Source organism: Antennarius striatus, chromosome 12, assembly GCF_040054535.1.
Source record: "Antennarius striatus isolate MH-2024 chromosome 12, ASM4005453v1, whole genome shotgun sequence".
Classification (NCBI taxonomy): domain Eukaryota; kingdom Metazoa; phylum Chordata; class Actinopteri; order Lophiiformes; family Antennariidae; genus Antennarius; species Antennarius striatus.
In genome coordinates this window covers 3,988,045-4,009,450 of record NC_090787.1, presented here as the reverse complement: position 1 = coordinate 4,009,450, position 21,406 = coordinate 3,988,045, and the positions used below count along the sequence as shown (strand labels likewise).

At 46.3% G+C, this 21,406-nt stretch overlaps 2 protein-coding genes across 3 annotated transcripts; one reads left to right on the top strand and one right to left on the bottom strand.

The window, feature by feature from the left end:
- On the top strand, window positions 1-5,705 carry si:ch211-67e16.11 (uncharacterized). Its single transcript, XM_068330277.1, has 8 exons — window positions 1-1,009; window positions 1,775-2,047; window positions 2,776-3,015; window positions 3,626-3,796; window positions 3,911-4,042; window positions 4,150-4,316; window positions 4,412-4,669; window positions 4,745-5,705. Exons 1-8 carry the CDS (start codon window positions 772-774, stop codon window positions 4,919-4,921), a joined length of 1,656 nt encoding a protein of 551 aa, XP_068186378.1. The 5' UTR covers window positions 1-771; the 3' UTR covers window positions 4,922-5,705.
- Window positions 5,706-5,897: 192 nt separating this feature from the next.
- Window positions 5,898-20,940, bottom strand: abcb6b (ATP binding cassette subfamily B member 6 (LAN blood group) b). 2 transcript variants are annotated; one of them, XM_068330278.1, is made up of 19 exons: window positions 20,810-20,940; window positions 20,120-20,321; window positions 18,108-18,200; window positions 17,943-18,019; window positions 17,708-17,823; window positions 17,517-17,638; window positions 17,330-17,439; window positions 17,180-17,245; window positions 16,959-17,084; window positions 16,804-16,880; window positions 15,910-15,973; window positions 14,849-14,934; window positions 14,428-14,485; window positions 14,156-14,260; window positions 9,756-9,930; window positions 9,551-9,663; window positions 9,314-9,408; window positions 7,710-7,778; window positions 5,898-6,585 (listed from the first exon to the last, which is right to left on the bottom strand). In XM_068330278.1, exons 1-19 carry the CDS (start codon window positions 20,864-20,866, stop codon window positions 6,459-6,461), a joined length of 1,938 nt encoding a protein of 645 aa, XP_068186379.1. In that variant the 5' UTR covers window positions 20,867-20,940; the 3' UTR covers window positions 5,898-6,458. The 2 variants fall into 2 exon arrangements, 1 of the variants encoding a protein (XP_068186379.1); XR_011037754.1 differs by lacking the exons at window positions 5,898-6,585; window positions 7,710-7,778 and having other exon boundaries at window positions 9,745-9,930.
- Window positions 20,941-21,406: the final 466 nt, after the last annotated feature.

Sequence of the window (21,406 nt, the reverse complement as noted above, 5' to 3'; positions counted from 1 at the left end):
TCTGCAGGACAAACTGGACGAAGCAGAAGGAGAAACAGGATTCATCCTTCCAGACCTGAGTTTCATTCCAGGATGATCCATCAGACTCCAAACCGACACAGAGCCTGAAGCTGTGCAGGTGGAATAAACTCCCTGAAAGAGGAATAAAGAGAAAAAGAGGACAGCAAGCACGGAAGTCTGACTTTGCACCATTTGGGATTTTTGGATCAACTGAATCCTGTGTTAGATTTGGAAGAAAAGAGGAATAAAAGGAGAAAAGTGACTCAAGAGGAGAAAGGAGTTTTCTTTTGAGAACAGAAGAGGATGTTGGTGACTGGTGCATCCACCGGGAAGCAAAGGGAGGAGATAAAAGGAGATCCAAAGATGAAAATAAAGATCAAGTAACAGCAGGAATTATCAAAAATGTTGTAATCCAGATTTTTCAAGTTTTTCAAGGAAGACAAAGGAGAATTGAAAAGGAAAAAGGAATAACAGTTAAGAAGATTTGTTTTATTTTCACCCTTCAGGATTGAGAGATTTTTTAGTAAATGATTCTGGAAAAGAAGTGAAGAGAAACAAAAAAAAAAGTGCTGAAGAAACAGGAAAAACTGAAGGAGTGAGTCAGAGGAAAAAAGAAGGGAATAAAGGAAGAAAGGAGAGGAAGAGAGAACCAAGACTAAACCAGATTAGAAGAGGTGTGGAGGAAGAAAACGGAATAACCAAGAAGGAGGAAGAATAAAGAATAGAAAGCATTAAATAAAATAAAAGGACGACAAACGAGAAGGTGTGACAATGAGACTCTTCCTCCTCCTTTTCCTCTTCCCCGTCGCGGCGGCGACCCCCCAGGGAGGAGGCGCGGCCCCGGCCCGGTTGGAGCGGTGGGTGCGCTCGGCCCTCCAGTCTCTGCAGTGGGACCAGCTGGACCGCTGTCTCCGCCTGTCGGCGCTCTCCGAGGCGGAGTGCCGGCGGCTCGCCCACCTGCCGCTGGCCGCCGTGGCCGTTTACGTGTCGGATCCACGGACCGCCGCAGGTAGGGGGGGGGGGTGTTCAGGGGCAGTTGACACCGACAGGAAGGTCTGGTGGTGTCACAGCACGCAAAGAGTTAAAAAACAACAACAATGTGTCAATAAATGGAACGAACCCAGAGGAAATTGGTTTAAGTGTTAAAAAATGTACAAGTCACTTTAAAAAAAAAGGAATATATTTGTTTTTAATTGTTCCTTCAGTAATAATAATTATTATTAATGATAAATCATCCGTCATTACAGGCGTCAATGACGTCACAAAGTAAATTTGACGTCTGATCTTATTGAAACTAATTCCCACTAGTTCACAGGTGGAGAAATTAATTTAGATGTGAGTATTTGGAATAAATACTCAAATCTGTTTCTCTTCCTGTAATTAATCTCTTTCTAGACTCTTATTTCTTAAACCGGTTCAGAAAGTATAGAATTAGAATAGAATTAGATCCGGATGCAAACAATTTATTTTCAGATGTGAGTTTGATGTTAAATACATAATCCTGGCTTGATTAGAAAAATAAATAGATTTCCACATGTGGCCTGGACAGAAACATCCTATAATTAATTTTAATTAAGATTCCCCAAATCTTCAAAGACTGGGAGCAAACCCAATAAGTTCTGTTGTCTCACAGCAAGAAGGTTCTGGGTTTGAATCCCAGGTTCTCCAGGTTCCTCCAGGTTCCAGGGAGGCCTCTTACCCATAAGTCCTTGGTGTCTTTGTGATGGTCCAGTCCACGCATCACCAACTGGACTCCGTCCTCCAACCTCTCCAGGTAACTCGGATAAAGTCCTGGCCATCCTTCCAGACTCCTCCGTCGGGATGTTGAGCTCCAAACCACGGGGAAGCTTCAGCGCCGGTCGGATGCTGAACGGAGGGGATGGTCACCACCGACTCCAGCAGCCCTTCCCGGGCTCCACTGCCCACGATGCCGTTCTGGTGCTGGATCCGAGCCCCGGGGAGAACTTCGGGCACCCGGTGGTCCTGTTCTACGTGGATCTGAATGTGACGAAGAAGCGATGCTCCCACCTGGACGGGATTTACCTGGGTGAGTCGGAAACAAAGTCTGTGGTTGTTAAGCTCTAACATTTATAGAAGAATAAAAGAAAGTGAGAATCGATGCTGCATTAGAGAAAAAGTCTGTTTCTGGCACTAAAGGCGAAGTGAAGGTATCTCTGTAATATTTATAAAAGGGTCAACAAATTCAACATCAGTTTCTAAAAAGCTCCACTTTTTAGAGTTTCCAAAGTGCTCTACTCCGGCAGAAAAGCTCCAAAGGGACAGGAAGTTAATGTATTCTGCTGAGGTCGCCGCAAGTCGTGTCAAAGAGGCATGTCTGAAAGTGCAAGTTGTTGACCTCCTGCTGTGAGGGAGGTGAGGACCGGATGTCGAGGTGGATTTGACTCGGTGTTACAAGAACACACACCGGTCAATTATTCATACACACTCCCCGCGCTGCCCGGGCCCCATGCTGGGCCCCCATAGAAGGTTTTGGACCAAAGTCTTTTAGAGCAAAACTTTCTTTAGACCTCATTTAACCTCAAGGGTAGAGGAGGCAAGAAAAGAGGGAGGAGGGAAAGAAAGTCCGTGGTGTTCGCCATCTCTAGCTCCCCTGAAAATGATAAGGATTGAAAACAGATGCATAGATTAAACATTTCCTTTTTCTTTTAGCCACAAATGACATTTAAATCTTTTGTCTTTATGTATTTTATGCCCAAGTTGTTGCCATTGAGACAAATCCATTGGGCAGCTCAAACATTTTCTTTGGGTCTTCAGGTGAGGAGTGTTTGACTCTGGCCTTAAAAGGTCGTTGCCAGAACCAGTTAAAGCGTCGCCAAACCGGAGCAGAGAGGCTCATGGGTAACGGTCACACACGGCTGCGTGGCGGTATCATCACCACTGGCGGTGGTAGCCGTTTGCTGGAGAGGGCGGCCGGGGGGCTCTGCGAAGTCCACTTCCTCCCTCTGGTGGTCAGAGTCGGGGACGGCAGCCGGACTCAGAGGCTCAGATGTGTCGGTAGGTCCAAAATTTGATTCTGGAGATGGTTCCATATTTAAAAGTTCTTTAAGGATTAAAAGACTCTTCATCCAAAAGGCTTCTTCGGTTCCACCTGACTGGTAGGAAGTACAGATATTTAAACTCTACTTAACTGAGGTCGTAAATACGATAGGAGTCTTTAAGGTTGCACCTTAAAAGCAGACTGAAACAACGCCGCCGCCACGATTACCATGACCTGGATGAATGAGAATCTGTGGTGCCAATTACTCTTGCTAACGCGTATCCACCTGAGTTTTCGGTTGCGTTGCATTCTGTTCCTGGTTGGAGACTCGCTTGCATGAGATGCACAGTTATTTTCATGTTATGCCAAGACCGTCCAAACCTGCAGAACCTTGCAGTCCAGACCCTGGCAAGAAAAACGTTGGGGAAAAAACTCCCTGTTACGGAAACATAGAGAAACCTCAATCTAAAACCACCAAAGTATTGATTAAACATCCTTTAATTGTTAAGAATTTAAACCCGTACGGCTCATGTGGCACATACCGGACTCTTCAGACGTTGCTTTCGCCGGTAGCACCTGGAAATCGTCTTTTACGCTCATACGTTTGAACGAATTTGCTCCAAACAGAACATGCGGAGTTCGCAAAGTGCCCCCAGCCTCTGGCGATGGGTTCGCCCAGTTTGCCCGTCTCCAGCTGCGAGCTGAATAAAAACACCCGGCGCTGCCATCAGCAGCCGTTAGCCACCCACCTGTCCTGCCGACTGTACCAGACCTGCGACCACGCCGTGCTCATCTCAGGTACGACGTTGTTTCTGTATCTATGAAGAATGCTTTGGGTTCTACAGTTGGGATTTACGATGGCGAGCAGTTGGCGACCTGTAACGCTAACGGTTCTGTTCTCTCGCCCTGCAGGCGGCTGGCAGCAGCAGATGACGTTCCAGCGTCACGTTCAGAATCTTCAGCAGTTCTATAAAATGTTGCAGAACAACGGCTTCCATAAAGACCACATCAAGACCTTCTTCGCCGGCAGCGGACAGCTTCCAGGTACGCCCAATCGCCCAATCGTCGCTCTGGTTTTCTTGTTGCTGTTTGACCCAATTGGGTGACCCCGTCCATAACTCCTCTAACCTCCCGTCTCCTCGTCTCCACAGAGGACGTGGAGGGAGTCCACTCCGCCATGGAGAAGGCAGCGATCCGTAACCACGTGTCGTACGTCTGCAGGAAGCAGCACTGCGCCGACACGCTGGTTCTCTACCTGAACTCGCCGACGCGCAACGACGGCACCATGCTGCTGTGGGACGCCAACCTGAACGGCATCGTAAGACCAACGCCACCGCGGGAACCTGACATTGTAAACACGCAAACGACTTGTGAGGTGACCCTTAAACTCCTGCTGCGTTTGTCTCTTTCCAGGCCGATCTGAAGGAGCGCTACTCGGTCAACGAGCTGCTGGCCGACCTGGCCGGCTGCAAGGCGACGCGCGTCCTGCTATTCGTGGATCAGAGCTACAGCGGCGTTCTGTACAAGCGGTTGCATGGCTCCCAGAAACACCTCAACGTGGTTCTGATCCAGAGCCAGACCCACAACCTCCAGAGGTCCAACCAGGGCTGGGAGGACAGCAGCTGGTCCCACATTGGATCCGCCACCTGTCTGCTGGATCACCTGGTTAAGGTACGTCACCTCATTCACTTCCTGTTTACTTCCTGAAAAGCTTTTCATTTCCTCTTTCACCCATGATGTCATCAGGGGAACGACATGTCCCGCCTCCTGGAGCCATGGGCCGGCCTCTTGAACGTGACACTGGCAGGCGCCCCCTGTAACGTTACCCCGCCCCTGACAGACGGCGAGATGCGGCGCGAGTTCCAGGGCTGCCAGAACCTCCCGACGGCGCTGTGGCACCAGAAACACAGGAAGTCCAACTGAGAGAGACTTCCTGTCTTCCCGTTACGCAGACGCACCGACCACGCCCAAGCATCACGCGTCTGCCGGCGTGCGCGGTGACCTCCGTGTTAGTGTGCTTGCTCTGTTACCATGGCGACGGCAGCTCGTCTCACTGAGACGAGCTGCCGTGTGTGTGTGTGGAGTGTGTGTGTTTGTGAGTTCAGCAAGAGGACAAGCGCTCTCAGATAGCAGAGCTATCTTAAGCCGGGGTCAGTTGTCTGTGCGGCCAATCAGCTGTCTCCATTTCTTCTCCTCCATCCTTCCGTCGCTCGTCTCCCAGTGATCTTCTTTTCTTCCATGTCTCCGTCTCTCTGTCTTGCTCCTCGAATCAAACGTCCACTTGGTAGCTCACAATTAGGAGGTTCAAAACCAACAGGGGGGGGGGCGTTGAACCAACAACCGATGACACAAAACGAGAATTTATTTAGGAGAGGAGACGAGGAAACGAGGAGGAGACGAGTTACAGAAACGACACGGCAACGATCACAATTAAGATATGAAGCACTAAGGCTTGTGTGTGTGTGTACGTGTGTGTGTGTGTGTGTACGTGTGTGTGTGTGTACGTGTGTGTGTCTTTTCATGTGGGATTGTGTATCATTTTCTCAGATGGGTTTTTGGTTGCATGGTGTGAGTCCATTGTCACGGTAACAGCATCCAAACTGTCCTCTGCTGTTGGTGTTTGTGACGTCCGTGTTACTTCCTGTCTTTTCGACGTGTGATGAACCCCCACCCACCCCCCACCCCCCACCGCCCGCCGTCGATTCGTTCTACATTAGAAATTTGTCAATTACAGACAGTTAAATTCTTCCAGATGTGTTCGGACCAGAACCGTGTCCAACGAGTCGACCTGTGTGTGTTCAGAGTGTGTGTTCAGAGTGTGTGTTCAGAGTGTGTGTTCAGAGTGTGTGTTCAGAGTGTGTGTTCAGAGTGTGTGTTCCGACTGTACAGAGTGTGAAATGTCATTTAGCACATATGTTTGTAGATGCATGAAGCGAAACCACAGAGTCTAGTCAATAAAGTCATTTTAGAAACCAGTGCTGTGAGACGAGTCGTCTGTTGGGACTAGAACCCATCCCATAATAACACATCCATCCAACACCCCCCCGACACATCCATCATACGTGACTTATTCTAATGTATCTCCCCATTTTTTAAAAAGCGTCCGTCTTGGTTGGTTGAGTTGGGGTTGCCATAGCAACAGCTTCGCGTTTCGCGTTTCAGGTAAAAAGCGGCGACACGGTTGCTGTTTCCTCATCCTTTTATTGCCAACGAGCCGCGACTCCGGCTGAAACATGCCCCCCCGTCTCCATCCGTCTTCCTGTTTCAGGCCCTCAGGCTGCTGATACTCCAAACAGTGACCTTTGACCCTGGCGTTTTCAGCCCATCCAGGATGTTTTTACAAAAACAGACTCGGTAACACAATCGCCTCGGTTTCTGATGACACCCCGGCGCCGCCTGCTTCTTATTCTGCTGCAGACTTTAAATAATAAACGAATCAAACTGTAAACCCTTTGGAGATTCACGCCGTGATGTCACAAACGTCAGGCGGCGTCGGCGTCCGGTTGTTCTCCCGTGGTTCCAGGTTTTGCTGCTGTTTTGTCCACATAGTCGAGTACAGACCCCCCAGGACCAGCAGCTCTTCATGCCTGAGGAAAAAACAAGTCAATAATTCCGATTCCATTCTTTTTCTTTTATATCCGCCGACAGAAAAATTTAAAGTAATTTTTGGAAAAAGAAAATTAGAAAGGAAAGCTGGGGGAATGTGGGTCACTGCTTTAAAAATAGAGCCGAGCTCTCCTTTAACCAACTTTACTATGAATTAATAAAACCACAAGCCTGTTACCGTCTGGACTCGCAGACGGAAGGTCAGAAAAAGAGCACAGAGAGGAAGAGGAGAGGATGAAGAGGAGGAAGAGGAAGTAGAGGAGAACAGGAAGGGAAATAACGAGGAGGAGGAGATGAAGTTTGAACGGAAAGTAAGAAAAGTAATGTTTTACGTCACACCGCTGATAACAAATACTATCAGAAGCATTCTGCATGGTATTCTTTGTCAAAAAAACACATTTCCCACAATGCAACTTGCACTACAGCTCAGCCAGAGGCTGCAGAGGTCCGACCGTCAAACATGACTAATTTTTTGGACTGATTTCCTCCTTTTCCTGCGTCCCGCCGCGCCGCTGGCCGTTTGTAGATTCACACACATGTTGTGATCATGTGTGAACGGCCTCATGGGAATTCGCCATCTTTAGCGTGGACGCCGTCCTCGTAAAAGAGCGCAGGAGAGCGATAGCCCGAGGACGCGGTGAGGCCTCTTCCTGATGAGTGTGTATTCTGACACCGGAGGTTAAACGGCTCGGTTTGGTGTTTACATCACAGCGCCGATCAAAAGACGGATGTGTTGTTGGTTTCCTGGACGGTGTTCCTCACAAACGCCTGCAGGGACGATTAAACACACACCTGACCGTCTCCCTTTTTCTCAGGTGAGTTCTAAGAACCCGCCGTCGCTCCGTTCCTGACGTTCTGCAGAATGTTTCCGTCTTTGTGAGTGATGGGATATCGCTTACTGCCGTCTGCCGCGACACAGGAAGTCTCCAAACACGGCTCCCATATCAAAGGATTGTACGCATCAGTAGTTAACTGGCAGTTCCGTGTGTATGCGTGTGTGTGTGTGTGTGTGTGTGTGTGTGTCACACTGCCTCCGGTACTGAGGAAGACAGCTGAAGATTTATGGGCAACGAACAGAAACACACTCGGAGCGGCGTTCCTTTACCGTCCTCTCTCGGCGATCCGTCCGTCCTGAAGGACCAGGATGTAGTCGGCGCCAACGACGGTGGACAACCTGCAACGTGACACGGAACGGGATCAGAGGGGGAACGATTCCAGCGGCGGTGGAAGGTGGAGAAGGAGCGAGAAGGAGATGGGATGTCCTATCAGTGAACCGTTACCTGTTCATACATGTGATCAAACACACACACATACACACACACACAGACACACACACACATACACAGACACACACTCACACTCACACACACTCACACACAGCTGAGTGTGTCCCTTCTGGTCGGAGAACTCTGCATGAACTCGTCCGTAAATTATTTACGTCGATGTTTACGACTAGAGTCTGATCAGAGCTCAGCGATCTAAGTGGTACGCGGCCTTCGGGCTCGTCGGCGCCCCCCGGTGGACGATCGGGACGAACGGGTCGCAGCCGTCTATCGATACACGTCTTTCTTTAAAAAATGACTTGTTGTAAGACAAACGCCTGAAAGCGGAGGGGTTCTGAAACGAGGGGGAGGATGCTGACCCCCGTCCTCGAGGAGCTCGTCTCACCGTTGCGCTGAACGTCCCCTGAAGCCTCAGCAGAGCTTTCATGGCTATCTTTGGACGCTCACCTTCAATATTTGATAGAAAACCTCGGTCAAAGGTAGAAACCCCCAACCCCCCCCTCAGAAAGCGTAGACTATGCCTCAGCATAGAAACCGGCATGTCAACACAAAGATGAGATCTTTGGAATTCAGAATCTACAAAACAGCAAATGATAAAAATATTCGACAATTTGGTTTCAAATAATCTAAAGAGACTCAAATCCAAATCCGACCTCAGATCTGCTTCCTATCGCGTCGGGTCGGTCATTTCTAATCTTGGCCATGGTAAAAATCCATCCAGGCGCTTAAAATTATTGGATCGCTGCCCTCTACACCTGAGCCACAGGTGAGGCGTTCAATGCCCCGTACTTCCAGCGTTCACCACCATGTTCAGAAGATTGGATGAATGAGATTAGAGAGGGATTACAGTCAGAACCTGTGTTTTATTTTTATGATTAATTCAATGGATTGGAGTCCGATGGAGTCCGGCAGCCCTGATCCTGCTGCCGGACTCCATCTGGTGTTAAATAAGGAATAATAATAGTAAATAATAAATAAATTACCCATCATGCCTTGGATCGATTCAATCTTCTGTCATGTTTCAATAACATTAGTGATGGAACAGGAGAAAGTAATCCGCTGATCTACCCGTCGGCCTTTCAAGTCTTTCTCCACGTCGCTCAGACGGATGAAGAACCAGACGTCTGTTTCTTCTACCTTTGTTGACCTGTCATCGAGCATCATCTCATCTCGTCCAATCAGCTTTCCCGTTAATCCCCCCCAGTCCTCCCCTTTGTGTCGGCTCTAATCCTGGTTTCCCTTCACCTTCATCCCCTTTTTCCTTTCATCTCTTTGTTTGTCCTTTCTACAACCGCTGCAACCGTCATGACGGACTATCGTCTGGATCGCCTCTGGTCCAAATCATAGGTGGGTATTTCCTGGATGTGAACATACGAAGGAAGCCAACAGATAAATGACAAACATCTCGGGGGGTGGGGGGTATCACCTGTGAGCGACCACGATGGTGGTCCGTTTGGCACAGACTTCGGCCAGCGAAGCTTGAATGTTCCTCTCTGTCTGGGTGTCCAGGGCAGAGGTGGCCTGGGGGGCAAATTGGGATTTAGAAGGAGGGGAAAGTTTGTTTTTTAAGTTGTTTGCATTTCAGATGCTCGTATGCGTCTCGTAGACGAGTCTTTGTTGGACTACGAGGCAGGATGGACAGGGTTTAGCACGCTAGCCTCACCTCATCTAGCAGAATGATCCGAGGTTCCTTCAGGATGGTCCGAGCCATTGCCACCCGTTGCTTCTCCCCACCGCTGAGCTTCAGGCCTCGCTCCCCCACCTCCGTGTCATACCCTGGAAGGAAACGACCGCTCATCACCTCCGCCACTTCCCTTAGGATCCCAGTTCCGCACCTGGAGTCTGGCGTCCACACACCCCGGCCTGACCCTGAGGTAGCTCCAGGATCCTGGCGTGGATGTCGGCGGCCGCGGCTGCTCTCTCCACCTCCTGGTTGCTAGCGGCGACTCGACTGTAGCGGATGTTGTTGCCGATCGTGTCGTTGAACAGAACCGTATCCTGGGGAACGACGCCGATGAACGACCTCAGAGAAGACTGGCGCACCTTAGACAGAAATGAACAGAAGCATTAGCCTCTGAGCTAAGCTACATCTTGCTGACCTGGACTGGGACTCGGCTGGGACTCGACCCTTGCAGCATGGAGTCCTGGGCATATATCCACATAAATGTTGCATGTTAATTCCTCCTATACTAGATAATGCATGCTGCCCCGGGTCACAAACAGCAAACATCTCACCAGGATTTCCTGTTCCTTCTTTCCTGATTTATTTCATTGTGTTCTTTATTTTCATACTTTATTTAATTTGCACCTCCAGGTTTTATCGCAGCTTTAAGTCGACAGGTTTATCCATCTATCTGTGTTTTATTTTTGTTACTCGCTCCCGTTTATATTCCACATCTGATCAGAGCAACATCTGTTCCAGATAGAATGACAAATCTCCGAACCAAATGTTAGAGAGAGAGAGAGAGGATGGAGTGGGAAAAGGGGAAAAAAGGGATGACTAAAAGAGAGTTTTTATGGAAACATCTGTTGAGGAAAATATTTTTATATAATTAGCTTTTATCAAATACGCTCAACAGGGGTGGCAGCTCCGAACTCTCCTGGTGCTGAAACGCGTCCAGTTTCATCCTTGAAATCATGCCAGAACATCTTTTGTCATTTTTATATTGTCAGTCTATCAAACAACTTTTATTTGGGGGGCACTCAATCACATCAACAAACATTCTGAAGCACTTTTAAAGAATGAAAAACCCAAAAAACCCTCCAGAGCAAGCTTAACCAACAGCAGTGGAAAAAAAAATCCCCCATTGAGGAAGAAACTCCGGCCGGAACCCAAACTCGCCTCGACCGATTGGGTGGAATATATTTGGTACTTTACAAAATACAAACAAGTCACAACTTGCTTATTCCTTTAAGGTGCTAGCTCGTGCTAACAGATGCAAGAACGACACCTGAAACCTGATCCGTTAATACTCCCCAAGATCAATGAAAGAAAAAAAACTTGTTGGACACAAACGAGCCGACTCTGACTCAGGGCATGTGGCTGCCACATGTATGAAGCTAAGTTAAGCTAAGCTAAGGTAAGCTAATCACTTTCTACAAGAGGATTGTATCATCCCAGAATGTCCTTTAAAAGATGCCAAAAGCGAAAGCGAATCAAAACGCCTCGCCGTGGCTAAAACACGCGAACCAATCATCCGAGAGCGACACTTTGAGAAGGTATTTATGGAGCACAACATGAAAAGCATAACAGATTTTAATGGTGTGACAAGAGGCGGCGTGTGGAGCAGATGGGGCATAAAACCCGGTCATCTCCGTCTTTCTGTGACAAAGGTGAGTCTTTACGACCATCTGATCCAACTTCCCTTTACGGATCCTTCTTTCATGTTCTCCACTGAGGAAGACGAGGAACGACCACTAACTTAAATTTCTCAGTTTTATGGAGCGTTCTCATCCTCACAGTTCCAATGGATGAGCCACTTCAGGACTAAAAGATATTTTTATGAGTTCTGTGAATGAACATTAATCTCCTGGGGCATCGTGGCGTCAGTTTCCTGTCTTAAATAATTTTTTAAAGACTCCTGGTTCTATCAAATGCAGTCTCAGATCACGTATCAGAAAATAGACGATTCCTCACCGCTTGCCAGGTTCGGTGTCAGGATGTCTGTTTTAAATTGGCCAAGGTGATTTAGGTTTGGTTTTTTTACTGTAGAATTTAATTTTGTTTGTCTTTTTTTTTGACCTCCAGTCTGGTTTTGTTTAATAAAATAAAATAAAATAAAATTAAACGAAATAAAATAAAATAAAATAAGTAAAAAAACAAAACAAAAATAAAAACAATTTTCATTCCATTTAATTTTTTTGTTTGGTAAAATTAGGATCTTTTAATTTTGGACTGACCCTCTTTGGATGATCTGGCAGCTTAATTTATTTCAATTTTTCTTCATAACATATGAAATCAAAGGATTCTGTAATTTCTAAATTAATTTCCTAACAATAACTTTTTGCCCTGAATGTGATATCGCACCGGGACCAGATTACAGGCTTGGGTCGGTCCTGGATCTGGGCCTCTACAAACTGACGAACAGCTTGTGGTGATGAAAACACAACAATGCGAGGCGGCAGATGAAGCAGAAAACAGTTGTGTACGTTTATGGGAGCCTCCAGATGCTGCCTGACACGATCGACAGGAAGCAGCGCAGCGTTACAACTTCCTGCCGGCGAACATGTGTGCAGATCAAACAACTAATTAGAAATGATCAGCTTTGTATCATTAAAACAGGTGTGTGTGTGTGTGTGTGTGTGTGTGTGTGTGTGTGTGTGTGTGTGTGTGTGTGTGTGTGTGTGTGTGTGTGTGTCAGGGCTGTTTGTTTTTTATGAAGACCTTCGGCAAAACATAAACAGACTTACTTTAACTATAACTGTAATAAATCACAAGTAATCACGTGCAAACACACACACACACACACACACACACACACACACACATCTGGCGTCTGGACTCCTGCTGCATTATTCAACAACCTTTTACTATGATTTATTCACACGATGACTGGCGCTCACTCAGCCCAGCTGTGTGTGTGTGTGTGTGTGTGTGTGTTTCTGTGTGTGACGGAAAGAGAGAGGGAGAGAGGGAGAGAGGGAGAGAGAGGGAGAGAGAGAGAGAGAGAGAGAGAGTGAAAGTGGAAGTAAAGTGTGTGAGGAAAAGACAGGAAAACGATGGGAAGTGGAAGATAGAAAAATAAGGAAATACCTGTATAGGCATGAATCACAGGGACGGACGGACGGACAGACGGACGGACGGGTGAATGGATGGTGAAAGGATGATGATGTTATGGATAAAGTCAGATGAGGAAATCAATAAGAAAAAAAAGCCTGAAGGAAAAACGGGTGCTAACTTTGTGGTGAACTTTGACCTTTGACCTCAGAAAGAAGAGACAGTTCCCACAAGCCAGTGGTTATATGCTAAGCTAGGCCAGGCTGCTGTGATATTGATACGAACGCGGCGTCTTCCGGACTATTGATTGGTTTGTGTGACAATCGATTATAAATTAATTATAAATTAATAGGATATAGTTAAAATGATGCAATTAGATATCGCAAAAACATGAATGTGTTTGCGGCCACTAGCTCAGAAGCTCACGTTTCAGAGGGCAGGGGAACGAACCTTCAGGGTCACAGTTGACGACAGCGTCGGCCTGCATCTTGTTACTGGAGCAACAGAAGAACTTTAGTCAAAGTCTGGAACGACTGGTTCACGCTTGATGCTGATAATGTCTGTGCAGATATTATAAGATAATTCCCTAAACGTCACCATGTGCCTGAAATAAAACGTTTAACAGCACTGCGGGCACAACAACAGGATCTTATGTCACAATATGAAAACGCTCGGAAAATTGATTTTGAGGTGGAATGTGTCAAGATCCAGATCCAGGAAATTCCATGCAGCCCTGTCGGAGGTGTGTGACGTTCACGTTAACTCCGACGTTCAGTAGAGTAGAACAATGGTAAAATGAATATTATAACTTTAATTTATATAAGCTTCATCCTAAATAAAGTCTCCTTTTCCTTTCCTAAAAGCGTCCCAATATAAACATCAACTTTAAACATGTCGACTGAATCCTGTGTGAACACTGCCCTCCAGTGTTCACTATGGGAAACTGCAACTGATCAATAGTTAAAATTTAATAAATCATCTGTTGTCTTCTCCACTGATTTCTATTTCCTTTTGTAAACACTGTGCTTTTCTCCACAAATCCTCTGCGATGTTAACCGGCTGGTCTCAGTTCGATGTGCAAGCGGACGGGAGCGCGCTTGTTCACGTGGCGCCCCTTCAAAAGAAGCCACTTGAACGAGCGCGCTACGAGTGATTTTATCAATATTTAATCAAAGATATTGGGGACCACCGATCAGTTTGGGTCAACACATTTCGAGTACAGTGTAGCTGGACAATTAAAAAAGCATAATGTGGAACCTTTGAAATAGAAAAGTGAAAACCAGAACACATGCAGGCCTGTCTTCTTGGCACACATGTTACACACACATGTTATACACGATACACACATATTACACATGTGTTCACAACTGTTGTGCATCATTCACTCGCCATGAACAGGTGCAAATAAATTTTGGAGCTTGAGGAAATTGCTGGCAAGAATAAAAAAGCATAAAGAACAAAGAGTCGACTGGATCACCCAGAGCTGTGTGTGTGTGCGTGTGTGTGTGTATGTGTGTGTGTTTGTGTGTGTGTGTGTGTGTGTGTGTGTACCTTAGAAATGTCCTGACCGTCTATCCTGATGCTTCCCCCCTGAGGGTCGTAAAATCTGAACAACAGACGCAAGATTGAACTTTTGCCTGATCCAGAGGGTCCAACCTGTACACACACACACACACACACACACACACACACACACACACACACACACACACACACACACACACACACACACACACACACACACACACACACACACACACACACACACACACACACTTCAGTTTGATGATGTGAGGTTAGATGTACTAAAAGCAGACACTTACAAGAGCGACCGTCTGTCCCGCCTCCACAGTAAAGGTCACATCCTGAAGCACCTCAGTGCTGCAAACACACAAACATAAATATCAACAACAACAAACATCACTTAATCCATAGTTACATTCTAATACGTCTCATTTACATGTCGAATCACATTATGCTGTTAAAACTATCAAAATGCAACCAGGGGGTCAAGGAGGTTAAACGTCTCCCTGGCTTTCAAAATAAAAGCATCAAAATACTTACCACAATATACCATTTTTTAAATTATATTATTGCTTTAAATTTTTGAACTCATATTTACATTTCCACCAGGAGTGGAGGATTATATTAGCCTTTAATATTACATACATCTGTTAATCTCATGAACACATGTCGGAACTATTGATTAATGATTAGTGATCAGTTAATGTGTTAGCTACACACCCAGACACGTAGCTGAAACAGACTCTGTCAAAGTCCACCTGACCTGCTGTGAGCTCTAAGTCCTGAGCATCTTCAGCGTCCTTCACCTGCGAGGAAGAGGAGGAGAAGGAGGAGGAGGAAGAGAGGGATGTCAGGCGAAATATGTAAATATTCAGTAACTCGGATCGACTGAATGCATTGATCATGAAACCATGACATCATCACTGTGTTCTCCCCCTCATTGTAGGCTCCTGTTAAGAGAGGAAGAGGAGGAGGAGGAGGAAAGAGAGGAAGGCTGAGAGAAACTTTCTCCTTCTTCCTCCACTCATCTTCTACTCATCTCCACATATTTCCACTAACCAACATTTGCAGAACCGTAAATTTTGTGTATTCATCACGTTTCATCTGCTATAGCAAACCCTCCCTGCTTTCTCACCCCCCCACCCCCACCCCCTCGCCAGCAGCTTCCCAAGCTAAAGAAAAGGGCCTGTGTGTTTTTTAAGGTGCTCTAATGCCTTTGTGGACATTCATGTGGCTGTTTAACATATCAAGGGCGTGTGAATGCAGGAGGCTTTCAGGAGGCAGTAAGCGAACGCCTTTTCCCACCGAAACACACACAAAGGCGGACGCACACACACACACACACACACACACAAACACACGGACGTACGCGCTGTGTATGCGTACGAACACACACCCGACACAAAGTCACACACAAACACTTGTTGACCTCCTAATCCGCTGACCTCTGACTGTTTTCCAGATTGGACTGAAGTGGATTGACGATGATTAGGAGAGGTTTACCCATATTTGCAATAACTATATCTGATCAATATTTTATAACACACCTTTTCATTTTTTAAAAAATCTTTTATTAAAATCTGTTATCATTGAACACATTCATATTTGGTTTTGAGTGTGGTTAGGGTTCTGGTTTGTCTCTCCGGAAGAACTGGAGTCAAACTTTTTGGCCGACAGGATTAAAAACTGAGTCCTGATGAAGGTGGTTGGTGACTCACCTCCACCTGGTTGTGACTCACCTCCACCTGGTTGTGACTCACCTCCACCTGGTTGTGACTCACCTCCACCTGCTCCGTCAGCAGACACAGCATGTTCTCCATGTCCACAAACGCACTCTGGATCAGCCTGGATCAGACACCACAATCAGAACAACTAGTTGAGGACTACTGTACAGGTGGTCCTCAACATACGAACACAATTGGCTCCAAGAGGCTCAATTGTTTATAAGTCATTATAGACCGATGTGTTCTAGATACACATTAGCCTAAAAGATACACAGAAAAAAATTAACTAGTTTATGTCATTTCAAGCTTCGTCCACCACAAATACTGGACCCTTAAAATCACTACAAAACTTTTAAAAGTAATTAATATCGTGTTACTGTACAATAAATGAGAATAAAAACATGTAATCATATTAAATTACGTATTTATAGTTCCAATATGTACCGTTAAGCGTCACAGAGACAACATCAAGCAACAAGAAGGGGAAACGAGTGTTGGAGTTGCAGTGCTGCCCCCACAGAGGATGTGGTAGGAAGAGGAACTACAGGATAATCGTCGGAAATGAAAGCTCGTCCTTGTTCGATCTCTGAATTTTCCTAAATGGTCAATGTTCGTAAGTTGAGGACTACCTGTATTCACTAGTCAGGAAAAAGCAGGCTTAATTGTGTTTGGTACCGTTTGCCAGCAGATGGCGCCATCATGGTAACTGAATTATGGAATAGAGACCACTTCAGGCCACGATTTGGAACCAACCAGTGGATTGTAGGATTGAATGAAACCAAGTTTTGGCAATAATAATGAAAACCTCCTCAAACTGAAATATTGATTTGAGCCCATTATCAACAAATTTTTAACATCCTAAGACGCTCACAGAAATTGGCTCTTTGAACCACCCGTCCCCTGATTGGACAATAAAAAGATGTCCGATCAAAAGATGTGCGTTGACGTTACCTATAGTAGGTACCGAACCAGTTCAGAGGCGTGTACAGCTGGATGATATAGGTTCCAAACAGAACATAGTCTCCAACCTGAGAGAACAAGTTCAGCATATCAGGAATGCGTCTACCAATGAATCACCAGTACAAGGTCAAACTTCTGCCCCGCACCTGGAACTGCCCCTTGGAGACCAGGTGGGCACAGAGCAGAGATCCAGCCAGCAGACCCGACCCGATGATGACGTTCTGGGTTTGATTCAGCAGAGCCAGGGACGCCGAGCTCTTCCACTCACAGCGCTATAGAAACACAACCAGCGCACCATCACCAAAAATTAGAACCACACAGGTGAGGAACTGAAACACAAATGGAACACGTCCCGATTGGAACTCACCTGATATTTCAGAATGGCTTCCTCGAAGCAGTGGACTTCATAATCCTCAGCATTGTAGTATTTCACCTGCAGGGAGACGTCAGGTGAAATGTTCTTTCTTCTTCTTCTTCTTATTTCATTATTCTTACAATGTCGGACAGGAAATGGTACCGTCTCAAAGTTCAGCAGCGAATCCACGGCTCTGGACTTGGACTTGTTGTCCATGTTGTTCATCTCTCTCCTGTACTTGGTCCTCCACTCCGTAATCAGGATGGTACAGGCTGCAGGTACGTAGTACGGTCCGGTTTATCCCAATATGTGAGAATAATATCCATCGTATTTTGACACACACACTCACTGAGGTAGAGGACCATGCAGCTGAAGACTATGAGTCCAAACCAGACGCTGAAGTAGGAGACGAAGTAGATGATGGCGATGATGATGTCACAGACGGTGGGCAGGATGCTGAACAGGATGTAGCTGGAGGAGGAAACCAGCGCTGATGATGACTGATCACCGCTAAACGTCTCCGCCTCCTCCCGTCCTTACCTCAGCAGGTTGTTGATGGAGGCGGTGCCTCGGTCGATGCTCCTCAGCACGTCTCCGGTGCGCCGGTCCAGGTGCCAGCGCAGCGACAGGCCGTGGAGGTGAGAAAACAAGCGCACCTTGGGAGGAGAGGGGGTGGAGTCAGAAAGAACCAGCATCACAGCAGTGGGTTATTTCATCCTGGTCTATTATTGACATCGGCTAAAGCACAATGTGGTGACGGCGGTGGATGAGGCACCTGAACTCCTCTGCTGGTGAACTGCTGGACTCTGATCCACAGGAACTGACGGAGGTTACTTATGAAGCCCGACGTACCTGCAGGGAGGACGGAGAAGAAGAGCATCACCTGCAGGTTCCCCTTCATCAACACCCTCCTCTTCATCAACACCCTCGTCTTCCTCACCTGCCCCACCTCCCTGAAGGAACTTGAGCAGCGTGAAGACGCAGACGGTCGCCGTCAGAGAAGTCCAGCCGCCTCCTGCGGAAAGCTCGTTCACTGCAAGCCGCACACGCACACGCACACGCACACGCACACGCACACACACACACACACACACACACACACACACACACACACACACACACGCACACGCACACGCACACGCACACGCACACGCACACGCACACGCACACACACACACACACACACACACACACACACACAGGTAAAGAGGAAAAGACACACATTCTCTTCTTCTATTATTTTCTGTATTTCCTGATAGATTTGGTGTTTGTTCCGACGCAGACACACAGTATGAACACATTCACACTCTCTCTCTGCCCTCACACACTCTCATTCACATTCATTACCCTTTATGTACAAATGCTGGGAATGGGGATGAAATGGAGAGAACAGATAGAGCAGTGGAGGAGGAGGAGGAGGAGGAGGAGGAGGAGGAGGAAGATCCACACAGAGAGATGGACACGGTGAGAAAGGAGGGCAGAAAATACGATATAAAGATGGAGTGAGATGAATGAAGAAATGTGTGTATTGTACATTCTTTAAGGTTCCAGTGTGTTTTCAGTGGGGGGTACTTTCAGCTCTTTGGCTCCGGGTCCTGGAGTGGGAGGGGTCGGACCCGGAGACAAAACGCTCCTTGTACCGGTGTGTTAACTCTACCAAAAAGGCCGCTAATGCCATCTAAGCATGACTGGCAGGAGGGGTGACCTCCCAGAATCCCTCACATACACACCAACGAGCCCCCCCACCCCACCCCGACACCCCTTCCACGCCTTCCTCGCCACACAAAAGCAGCGCTTGGCTTCTTTCTGGCCGCGCTGGCTCAGACCTTCATGTGGCTCCAAAAGCCAAATGGCCAGTTTTCTAAAGACAAGCCGAATCCTGACTTCCTGTGAAGTGGAGACTGCTGGGTAGTTGCAAAACAGGCGACAAAAGAGCCTGGCAAAGATGACACCCCCCCAAAAAAAACACACCCGTTCTACAGGAGCTGAGCTGTCCAAGTCCAACAACTACTAAACCGAGCCAAACCATTTCTGTCTGATGGGGATCCCCGGGATTAACATCCATTAAAGACGTAACACCAGCTGTTAGTTTAAAGGCATCAGCACTGAAGTGTTTTTGGATGTTAAACTGTAGGAAAAATGTAGATTTTTTTAACTATTTACTTTCCGATCCAGCAGGTGGCAATAGTGTAACTTTAAACACCAAAAAAAAAAGAATGAACCAACAGGAAGGGTTCTAAGAGGAGGTCGTACCTCTGCCAAGGCCTGGTGCCTGGAAGTCAGAATAAATTCCAATCCAAATTCCAACTACGCTTTATTCTGTCTATTCTCTTTTCTTTTTTGAAAATTTAAATATAGATATCTGCTGCTCCGGGCTAAAGAGGACAAAGACTTTCTAGATTGTTACAATAAAAAGCCTCTCTTAGGGCCCACAGCGTCGGCGACTAGAACTTAATTCATGCTGGAATCTACTTAAACTTTAGGAAAAACATCCAGACTTCCTGGATTATTCCATCAGGAACAGTGTCGAGTCATCCTCTGTGGAGTCCTGATACTAAACCCAGTTGTGAAAATCTGTTCCGCATTGCGATCACGACAGATGTCGATGAGAACAGAAGTTGATTTTCACTTTTAAAACTGGAATTATTAGTTAAAAGTCTGGATGAGCATATATTTATAGAAAACAATTTAAATTTAACAGTTGGAGCATTAACCTTCTCTATAATGCTGTATAACCAACACATTTTGTGTCTGCAGCTCTGGTAATATAACATCTGAGGCGCCAAACATTTGAGCACACTGCCACCTACCGGTCAGACAGTAGAATGCAGCCCGTAGGCCGGACAACCTGCTGCAGTTTAAACAGTAGAATTTACTCAATCTTCTCTTTAAGACTCAGACACATTAAAGAAAGGTTTTCTTTTCATTTTACTTATTTTTTCGTGTACTCACCGATGTTCTTGGAGTAAACAGGCACCAGAACATTAACCAGTCTCTCTACTAGCAGCAGGCCGACACACAGCAGCACCAGTCCCTGCAGCGCCGCAGTGCCTTTGGGCCAGACGTACGGCAGCAGCAGCCTGGCCTTCCTCCAGAAGCCTTCCCATGCTGACGGCGAGGAGGAGGAGGAGGAAGGAGAGGTGGAGGGTTGGATCTGGATGGAGGTTAATCCATAAACACACACAAATAACAGGTTAGAAAAGAGGTTCTGTTTCCAATACTCCTTTCTGAAACATTTCAAAACAAAACAAAGGCAAGATATTTAATATTTATTTCTATAAAAACATGTTATTCAGAACTTGATGACATCATCAACTCAAGTCACTGTTGGAAAATTAATGTTTTTATGGCGTGAAAGTCTCTATGTTAGTTTGATTAACGTCTCTTTAGCGAGGTCATCAGGAGCTGAACGACAATGAATGACATCATTTATAAAATACACAATAAAGAGCGTCTGATGAGCTGAAGCCACACCCCCTGGGTTGTGTTGTTTTCTTTTTTCACCAATCAAAAGTGACGACATCAGACATCACATGGAAAGCTTGATTCTGCTTCATCAGACTGAAACCTGACCTTCTACATTTTAACAGTAAAACACTGGTTATTGTTATTATTGTTGTTGTTGTTGTTGTTGTCATTCACCTGGATGTTGACAGCACCTCTTCCTCCTCCTCTCCTGTTCTTCACAGCGATGTCCATCTGCTTCACCTCCAGGAAACTGAACTTAACCAGCAGCAGAACGGTAGGATGGAAAAAAACTCATGAGCCGGAGCTGTTAGTGCCTGACACACACACACACACACACACACACACACACACACACACACACACACACACACACACACACACACACCTATGGTGCTTTCAGCTTTGAGCTTAAAGTAGCTGTGTAAGCATTTAGCATTGACCTGTGAGCGGTGTAGTGTGTGTGTGTGTGTGTGTGCGTGTGTGTGTGTGTGTGTGTGTGTGTGTGTGTGTGTGTGTAGGATTGTCTGCTCTCCAGCTTCATTCTTCTTTGGATTTAATCGACTACACTTTTTCACTTTTAATCCACTTTAAAGGACTTTAATCCAGCGCTGACACGTTCAGAACATTCATTTAACTTTCCTCCTATAATCCTCCTAAAGCTGTAAATTAAGATTAACTCCAGAATCCCGTCTGCGGTTTCAGTCACAAGATTTTAAATAGATGACTAAATATCTAATAAATAATTCAGAATTGAGTGTTTCTGGTTAAAGG

Bases quoted from the DNA above. Each gene is read 5' to 3' on its own strand.
- si:ch211-67e16.11 (XM_068330277.1), top strand. From the start codon at position 772: ATGAGACTCTTCCTCCTCCTTTTCCTCTTCCCCGTCGCGGCGGCGACC. The intron at 2,048-2,775 runs GTGAGTCGGAAA...TTGGGTCTTCAG, and splicing joins CCTGGACGGGATTTACCTGG to GTGAGGAGTGTTTGACTCTG. The intron at 4,317-4,411 runs GTAAGACCAACG...GTCTCTTTCCAG, and splicing joins ACGCCAACCTGAACGGCATC to GCCGATCTGAAGGAGCGCTA.
- abcb6b (XM_068330278.1), bottom strand. From the start codon at position 20,866: ATGGACATCGCTGTGAAGAACAGGAGAGGAGGAGGAAGAGGTGCTGTC. The intron at 17,085-17,179 runs GTGAGTTCCAAT...GTGTTTCTATAG, and splicing joins AAGCCATTCTGAAATATCAG to CGCTGTGAGTGGAAGAGCTC. The intron at 16,881-16,958 runs GTGCGGGGCAGA...TTGTTCTCTCAG, and splicing joins TCTCCAAGGGGCAGTTCCAG to GTTGGAGACTATGTTCTGTT.